This window comes from Megalobrama amblycephala, linkage group LG14 (assembly GCF_018812025.1).
Source record: "Megalobrama amblycephala isolate DHTTF-2021 linkage group LG14, ASM1881202v1, whole genome shotgun sequence".
Taxonomy (NCBI): domain Eukaryota; kingdom Metazoa; phylum Chordata; class Actinopteri; order Cypriniformes; family Xenocyprididae; genus Megalobrama; species Megalobrama amblycephala.
The window spans coordinates 5,731,605-5,741,293 of record NC_063057.1 but is presented as its reverse complement, the minus strand read 5'-3'; the positions used below and the strand labels follow the sequence as shown (position 1 = coordinate 5,741,293).

Here is a 9,689-nt window from a genome sequence, read left to right as displayed (position 1 = left end):
AAAAACAAAGAAATTTCAAGTTTTTCAACTTCGAATCTCTTGTCGTCAGTTTCTGGCATCGTAGTGATGCGAAATATGACCAGGAGTTTACTCAGAGTGATTATTTTGACTTTATTTTGTATTTGAGCTGCGCGTCTTTGACGCGGTGTCCGTCAAAAATAGGCGAGGTGCCTATCTTTAGCGAAGTGGCGCGGCGAGCTTCTGGGACGCTTCTCAAACGCACCGCGGCGCGGCTGGTGTAAACACGAGCATTGACTAGAGTGGCCGCGAATCAGCTCCGGTAGCCGCGTCGCAGCCGTAATGCGCCGCACACGCGTGCAGTGTAAACGAGGCTTAACACGTACAGACTCCACGTAGGCCTATGATTCGCTCTTTTGTTGTTCTGTTTTCTTTCAGGATCAAAAATATAACAAATGAAAGCGTTTATCTGTATTTCCGACTGATGAGAACTATGCATATACATTCATAAATCAGTCAATTTTGTATTTTATTATGAGATATTTTATTCTAATGTGATCAGTGACTCAAGCACTGATGGACCAAAGAGCGCGCATTTCGACATTTGCAGTAAAAACTTGACATATAAATTCTCAGAAAATGCATTTAATACCAATATATTGAAACGTCTGTTTATATGCTCCATTAATAAACGAGTCCAGACATTGGAAAAATATCAGTCCACATGCGTTTTATATTTAATATGAGGGAAATAGACATGCATGCATGCGTGACACAAAAAAAAATCTTTAACTTTTAGGTAGCAAAATATTTTTTAGTAATTCTGTCAATTACACTTGTTACATTGTCTGCTATATATTTGCTTCTTATTTATTAAATACGGGCAATTGATTGATAAAACATTGATCAAAATTAAGATACAATTTATACAAAACGAATATCTTTTAAAAAGAGTTTTATATAAAACAAAACTTAATGAAGTCGTCAAAATCATGTTTTACCAAAAACAGCGCCGTTGCTAGGAGGGCGCCAGCGCCTCTGCCTTTTAGCGCCTATGCCTCGCGAGTGGATGATAGCCCTGAAGACGCCTAGCAATGATATACCTTTAATGGTAGTATACCTTTAGTTAAGTTATACCTTAAGAGTCTTCGTTGCGCGCTAAGAGACAATGTTATCGGGAAACGCAGCCCAGGTATGATGCGTTTCATGCGTAATGGAGATTCCAAAGCGCTCTTCTTTGGTCAGAACCATGGAGAGCGATCGCGGATAGGTCTGTCCTATGCACCGAAACTTTTAACAATGTAACAAAATATTTAAAGAGCATCAAGCTATTAAAATCTATATTATGCACAGATAATATAACAGTAGGCTATATTAGGTTAAGCAGTGATTGGATAACGTTTTTTTATTATTATTTAACATTTTTAATTTAAGGCCCACCCACAGTTGGTCTGGCCCATCCAAAACTGGAATCCTGGCGCCGTGCCTGGGCCACACTGAGCTGTGCGTAACGCCCACAGACGTGAAGTGAGGTTTACATGTACAGCTGACGGGCTGGACATGTCAACCACCAGACATTGATTAGAGATTTAGTAGACTGTCTGCTTAAAGGGTTAGTTCACCCAAAAATGAAATTTCTGTCATTAAGTACAATGTCGTAAGACCTTCGCTCATCTTCGTAACACAAATCAAGATATTTTTGATCAAATTCAAGGGTTTCTGAACCACACATAGACAAAAACATCATTGCACCTTTTGAGGTCCAGAAAAGTATTAAAGACATCATTAAAATAGTTCATGTGACTACAGTGGTTCGACCTTAATGTTATGAAGTGACGAGAATACTTTTTGTGTGCAAAAACAAAAAATAACGAATTTATTCAACAATTTCTTCTCTCCCCTGTCAGTCTCCTACACAGTTGACGTAGTGAACACAGTACAGCGCTTCCGTGTTTACGTCCGAATGCCGGCTCTGTGTTGGCCACTGCTGTTCACGTGAGCACCACGATGCATGCGTGTGATGCTAACGCAGGAGTCTGCCAATAATGAGTCGGCGTTCAGACGTAAACACAGAAGCGCTGTACTGCGTTCACTATGTCAGTGTAGGAGACTGACAGGGATTGAGTTGCTTAGTTACTTTTTATGGAAAGTAATGCGTTACGTTAGTTTTGCGTTACTTTCTCCCCGGGACTGGGCTTGCTTGTTTGTTTGTATTTTAATAACAATAGTTCTATTTTGCCAAATGTAAAGGCCCTTTCACACCAAAAGTGAAATGAATCCATATTTGCATCTCACTGTTTTTATTCATTTTGAGAAATATTGAATCTGTTTTTGTGCAAGTGCGATTAGTAAATGCATGATCACATTTATTCCAGAACTACAATAACCATCATGTTCACACAGAGCACACAACACCTTACTCACGATTTCAGTCAATAAATGAAAATAAAGTAACTTGCATTACTTATTTGAAAAAGTAACTCAGATATTTTGTTGTAAATTTAAAATGTTACTTTACTAGTTACTTGAAAAAAGTAATCCGATTACATAAACACAGATTATAGGTAACTTTGCACGTACAAGTCAACTTATTCCAGTAAACCTAACCCTAACTGTCTACTAATACTCTAATGAGAGTTAGTTGACATGAAGTTGCAAAGTTAGTAGAATGTCTAAAATAAAGTGTAACCAAAATTCACAATTCGATTTGGTATAATGATATTTTTGTGTGTGCACTATCACTTTAAATATCACATGCATGATGCTTTACTCACCAATAAGTTTTAGTATATCATCCCAGCACTACAAACTGAAATATATCAAAAAAAAAAAAAAACATGCCACACGCCATTTTTGAGACATATCAACTTTCCTTTATTTCAAAGACATTCAGTTTCGACACATTTTAAAATGCACTGGAACATGATTTAATGCTACATGCCAATACAGTCCTATACATGAAAGTGCGACATCACAATGGATTAAATGTACATATTTATTATTTGTTCAGGTTATTAAATATCTGGAAAGAGCTCTATTATTGTTATTATTTAACTTGGGGAACGACTCTTCAGAGAGCGATGGGAGCACACACCCTTGGCAGACCAGGCTCCTGCATTCAACATGCATCCTGAAAGGCACTTTCATGTGAACACAGTGTGTGTGTGTTTGTGTGTGAGTGTGTGGGAGGGTGGGGCGATGGTCTTAGATATGCACGTCGCTTGTAAAAGGATAAAAGGTGGGCGTTGGATACGGCGACAAGCGGACGCGGTCGTATGAAAGAGCACCAGTAAGAAATGAATCCTCGTAGGTAAAAAAATAGAACAGGTATAGAAAAACGTAAGAGCAGCAGTCAAAAAAAGTGGAAAAACAATCATTGTTAGTGTATAAACAGCTCATTTCGTAAAACAACTCACCTCACCTTCATGCATATTTACACACCAGATTAAACACCCTTGTTCTCACACACACACACACCCACCCACAATATCTTGTCTACAAGTGCAGTGCACTCTTTCTAACTCTTTCACTCACTCACACACACACACACACACACACACACACACACACAAACACTTAAGTTGCCATGTACAAGCATGAATTATCCATCATCTAGTACTCTGCACTACTCTAACCACGATTCATCATGCAAAACCCCCCACATACAGCACACACACACACAGGAGAGCCATGAATGGTTAGCGTGCTCCAAAGAGTCTGCCGTTGACGATATCCTACAAACACACGTACACTGGAAGCACAGGAGACGTTGAAAATCGAGGATCGAACACCATTATGGTCCGTCAGAGGAGCAGCAGTGGAAATTGTACTCGGACGATCTGAGGGAGGGCAAGACCTAGAGAAAGAAGTCACCATTTTCCCGCCATTTTTGCCACAATCCTCCCCAGATGCAATTAAATCTCTTTTGCAGTTTCAGCAGGATATTTCATTAAAGCTTAGTTCACGTTTGCCCTCGAAATGTTACCAGTTCCGTCCCTCCCACGTCGTCCAATCAGGCTTCAGGGTTTGGTTTCCACGGTACAGGGGGAGGTTTATCTGGTGATCAAGGCTTAGTGTGGTATTTTTCCGAGTGGAAAACAAATGGAACATTCATGGAATACATTCTGTTTTCTTCAGTTGCCGGAAAAGGCTAGGTGCGTGGCTCAAAAAAAAAAAAAAAAAAAAAAAACGAAATTACATTCCCCATCAACTTCCAACAAGTGAAAATAACCGTTTTCCCAAGAGGCACCGGTACTCCTGTAACTCGAATCGAAGCGTCAAAGAAAGCAGCAGCAACTTATATTGACGGCGCGAACGCATCCCTCTTGTGGTAAGGCCTAACAAATCAAAGCACTCAAAATGCATTGCACCAACTCAATGGAACGACATTTCCCAAAAAAACAACAACAGTACTTCCTGTACAGGCAGTCTCTCTCCGCTGTCTCTGAATGCGTTCCTCGTAAATGTATCTACACACAGACACGGTAAAGTCCTATTCACTTTGAGAATACACACACACACACACCACCCTGACAACACATTTATGGATATAATATCGTAGACTAACGCTATCAGACCGTTCTGCACGTAAACTAGCTATCGGCCTTACAATCATGTCATTATTAAGAGATTAACCCTGTTTACGTTCTTCAAGCAATCATCAAGTCTTGAACCCTGTTTCCTTCGGTTTGACCCATTGGCTTACATAGTGCCGGATTTGTCGCCGCCGAAGCTCGGAGGCGGATTTTGGGGCTGCTGGGAAGGTGGAGGGTTGGCTTTGGGGAGAATGGGCGGTTTGGGGCGTAGGGCTGGTGGGCGAAGCGTCACGCCCATGCGGGGCGAGGCGATGGGCTTGAAGGTGGCAACGGGGTCATTGGAGCGGCGGGACGAAGGGCCGGGCAACGGGGGGAGAGGTGGAAGGGGGCTGATGGGGCTGAGGGGGCTCGGGGAATCTGACGGGCTGGACAAGCTGGAGGGGGTGGAGCCGGACGGGCAGGACGGGCTGCTCTTCACCTGCTCCAGGGTGTCCAGCACCAGGTCAGGAGCCGCGGTTTTGCCGTTCTGCCTTTCCAGCTCACGCAGCTCGTTCAACGCCAGACTCATCGTTTCCTCTATATCCTGGAGAGAGAGAGCGTTAACTGTACAGGTATTACTAACAGGACATGTTGGGTCAATTGAGCTTGTGTGAGTGTGGATTTGGGTGAATCTCTTGAAACCTGTCATGGACACATCCGGGTCATAATTCAAACTCAAGGGAAATAAGAAAGGAATTGTATTTTGCATAAAGAAATTAAATCTATTATTAGGATCACTCTTTTTTTTCCCCTATTAAATATTATATATAAATATATATATATATATATATAATATTTTAATATTTTTTAATATTGTCACTTCATTGATTATTAATTTTATTATTTCATATAAATTGATTATACATTTGATATACAAATAATGGAATTTAAACAAATTATAGGCATATGTAGATCTAATATATAATATAGAATATGAAACGATTATACATTTAATTCACATGATTAAATACATAAAAATTAATATATGTTATATCTAATATAATTTTCTCATTTATATCACTGTTAATTCACTGATTATTCACTTTATTGATCAAATTTCCAAAATGAACATAAATTGATTATACATTTAATACATAAATTAAATATTGAAATCTAATCTCATTTATAAATATATCTCAATTATAAATCTAATCTCATTTATAAATATTTATATAAAATATAAATATTACATATAGATGTATCTACTAAAAATATTTATTTATAGATATTATATAGACATTAGATATTATGTAACTATTATATAACTAATAGTTTAATTAATTCACAGATTATTATTTCTAAATATTAAATGTAAAAACAAATTCTAAAAAAATTTTTTAAAAAAATGAACCAGTTATTTAATACACATGACTGAATACATATTATATAAATTTTATATCTAATATGAATAATCTGATTGTTAATAAATATTGAAATCTAATCGAATTTATATACAATATAAATATTATATATAGATATTATATCTAATAAAATTGATCATAATTTATTATTTTTAATTAATTTGTATATTCTTTTTTTATATTAAATGTAAAAAGAAAATTCCAAAAATAATAAAATATGAACTGATTATACATTTAATACACATGATTGAATCCAATATAATCATTTACTGATTATTAATTTTATTAATCAAATATTTTTTTTTAAAAAGCTAATCTTATTCCAAAATGAACATAAATTGATTATACATTTAATACATAAATATTGAAATCTAATCTCATTTATATAAAATATAAATATTATATCTAGTAAATATATTTATTTATAGATATTAGACATTAGATATTATGTAACTAATAGTTTTTTAATTAATTCACAGATTATTATTTCTAAATATTAAATGTAAAAACAAAATGAACCAATTATTTAATATACATGACTGAATACATATTATAGAAATGTTATATCTAATATGAATAATCTGATTGTTAATAAATATTGAAATCTAATCGAATTTATATAAAATATAAATATTATATATAGATATTATAATGTCTAATATAATTGATCATAATTTATTATTTTTTATTAATTTGTATATTCTTTTTTTATATTAAATGTAAAAAGAAAATTCCAAAAATAATAAAATCTTTTTCCAAAATGAACATAAATTGATTATACATTTAATACATATATGATTTAATAACTAAATGAGAATTTAAGTGGAAATTGTCAAAAAATAATGTCAATTCTTAATGATCCAATAAAAAGTTATCAATTTAAATATGCAAAATAACTTCTTTTTTCCTTTTAATTTTGAGAATGACATGTTTTTGTGAGATTCACCCGTTTTCATGACTGTTCATAAACAAACCTGTGCCATGGTGTGCGGGTTCAGCGTCTGGGAGCGTTGAATTGGTATCCCACAATGCAGCGCGGAGGGTGACTGGCGTATTGGAGGACTCTCTCGTTCTCTCTCCCTGCGCAGAGACTCGTGTCTGCTGATGCTGGCAGTGACGTTGCCGTTGTGTCCTGTGCGTCTGTGGTGCTCAGGACTGTCCAGGGCACAGCTGTTCCCACGTAACAGCTCCCGCGGGCTGAAATGCCCCGTTACGGTTACCGTTACGGGGGGCGAGCTACGTTCCAGCCCATTGCCGTGGCAGTGACCGTCGCTTAGGCGACCCGGGACGCGGCGCAGGAGGGCTTCTGTCCGCTTCCGGTGTCTGAAGAGAGGAAAGAGGAAGTGATAAAGTGAAACACAAGGAGAAAAGTGACTAGGAGACTAAGGGCCGTGTGTGTGAGTGTGTGTGTGTGTGCGCTCACCGGCTGATGAAGGTCTCAGGGATTCTGGGTTCAGTAGGGGACGTCAGCGATCGCCTGGAGCTCACTTCATCTGAAGGTGTGGTGCTGACCTCACTGTCTGCTTTCTGGCTCAGAGTGTCTGACATGGCCTCATCCCTGAAATATATAATTCATAAGTTTATCCATCCATCCATTATCCAGAATAGAACAAACTTAAAATCAAAAAATTACCATGATAAAATACTTTGGTTGCCATTGTATGTTATATGCAAATACAAAAAAGGATACATTTATGATATTTTCTCAGCATCCCTTTGTAGATGAAGTGTATGAACTCACTCCTGCAGCGTGACGTATTGGTGTGGTATGAGTCCGTCGATGCCGTTGTGCCGTCCCTCCCACCAGTCCTCAGACGCTCTCTGGAACAGCAGCAGAGTGGCGCCTTTTTTAAAGGTGAGTTCCCGTCCAGAGCGTCCCACATAGTCAAACTTGGCTATCGCCTCCACAGGCTCACCCTCTGAAAGACAGACAGAGAAATTCCGCATTTTTGGGAAAAAGAACAAGTTTTTTCACAAGCGATAATAAGCACATATTAATTACCCTCCTCGCTCGTCTGCGTTTCCGTCCCTCCATCCTGCTCCCCCTCCTCAAACGCTCCAGGTTCACTGTAGGGACTTTCACTTTGAGCATAAAGGATGCAAAAAGATCATCAACATACTGGAATACTGTTGTCAATACTAATATGGTAATCAGTTAAGCTCTCACCAGTACTCCGTATTGCTCATGCACTTCTCATAAACAGGTCCCTCCAGCTCTTTGGTGTCAGGGAAGATTGTTTCATGGTGAATGATGATGGTCTTGATGACCTCGTTGACGTGCGCCTGACATGAAACCTGGTCCAGGAGGTCCGGGGTGGGCATCAAAGTCGGGCCGAAGCATATGGCCAGGTTTCCAGGGTCCATCATGTTCTCGTCACTATACTGGGACAAGCTGTGATGGGAAATAAACCCAAGATGCATTGTGTTGTCTCCTGAGCGCATTGCTATAATTATGCGTTCTCAATCAGAGTGAGTCATAAATTCCATATCGCACCTTTTCTCTTTGCACCTTTACACAACGCGCTCCCACCCTCCCTCTGTCTGTCTCTCGCCATATCCCTCTCACCGCATGGAGGTGGGAGAAGTTTTAATTTCCGGTGTGAAAATGGATGCTTAGTTTAGCTGCATTTCTCCTATTCAATGAGACACTTGAGCTTTGCAGCTGAGAGAGTTGTGTTCGTGTGCGAGTACAAATATTGATCAATATTTCATACTAAGTATATAGATGAAAAAAGTGTGCATGTGGGTTTACTTTGCTACACTTTAGGGACTGCACAAATCAGCTAAATCTGGCAAAAGTAGATTCAGAGTAGATATAACTGTAAAATGACTTATTTAATTTTTTGTTTCATGGTAGTATTTTCACTGGCAATTGAAATCACATTTGCGAGTTTATATTTCATAATGAATTTTGACTTTACTCAGAATCGCGAGTTTATATCTCAATTAATTCTGCCTTTTTTTCCTCAGAATTGCAAGTTTATATCTTATAATTAATTCTGACTTTTTTTAAACAGAATTGCAAGTTTATATCATAATTCTGACTTTTTTAAACAGAATTGCGAGTTTATATCTCATAAATAATTCTGACTTTTTTTAAACAGAATTGAGAGTTTATATCTTATAATTAATTCTGACTTTTTTTAAACAGAATTGCAAGTTTATATCATAATTCTGACTTTTTTCTCAGAATTGCAAGTTTATATCTCATAATTAATTGACTTTTTCTCAGAATTGCGAGTTTATATCTCATAAATAATTCTGACTTTTTTAAACAGAATTGCAAGTTTATATCATAATTCTGACTTTTTTAAACAGAATTGCGAGTTTATATCTCATAAATAATTCTGACTTTTTTAAACAGAATTGCAAGTTTATATCATAATTCTGACTTTTTTAAACAGAATTGCGAGTTTATATCTCATAAATAATTCTGACTTTTTTAAACAGAATTGCGAGTTTATATCATAAATAATTCTGACTTTTTTTAAACAGAATTGCAAGTTTATATCATAATTCTGACTTTTTTCTCAGAATTGCGAGTTTATATCTCATAATTGACTTTTTCTCAGAATTGCGAGTTTATATCTCATAATTAATTCTGACTTCTTAGAATTGCGAGTTTATATCAATTAATTCTGACTTTTTTCTCAGATATGCAAGTTTATATCTCATAAATAATTCTGACTTTTTTAAACAGAATTGCAAGTTTATATCATAATTCTGACTTTTTTAAACAGAACTGCGTGTTTATATCTCATAAATAATTCTGACTTTTTTAAACAGAATTGCAAGT

General features: G+C 36.8%; 1 protein-coding gene across 3 annotated transcripts in view; it reads right to left on the bottom strand.

Moving 5' to 3' along the window:
* Positions 1 to 2,808: 2,808 nt before the first annotated feature.
* Positions 2,809 to 9,689, bottom strand: part of srgap1b (SLIT-ROBO Rho GTPase activating protein 1b) — a 50,611-nt gene continuing 43,730 nt past the window's right edge. For 2 of the 3 annotated variants that reach the window (XM_048154905.1, XM_048154906.1), the window contains 6 exons: positions 8,061 to 8,285; positions 7,896 to 7,975; positions 7,635 to 7,812; positions 7,317 to 7,451; positions 6,868 to 7,216; positions 2,809 to 5,076 (listed from right to left, as the gene is read on the bottom strand). In XM_048154905.1, coding sequence (XP_048010862.1) covers positions 4,660 to 5,076; positions 6,868 to 7,216; positions 7,317 to 7,451; positions 7,635 to 7,812; positions 7,896 to 7,975; positions 8,061 to 8,285 — 1,384 coding nt within the window. In that variant the 3' untranslated portion in view covers positions 2,809 to 4,659. Of the gene's footprint in view, positions 5,097 to 6,867; positions 7,217 to 7,316; positions 7,452 to 7,634; positions 7,813 to 7,895; positions 7,976 to 8,060; positions 8,286 to 9,689 lie in introns of all 3 variants that reach the window. The other variant, XM_048154907.1, reaches the window with a different exon arrangement.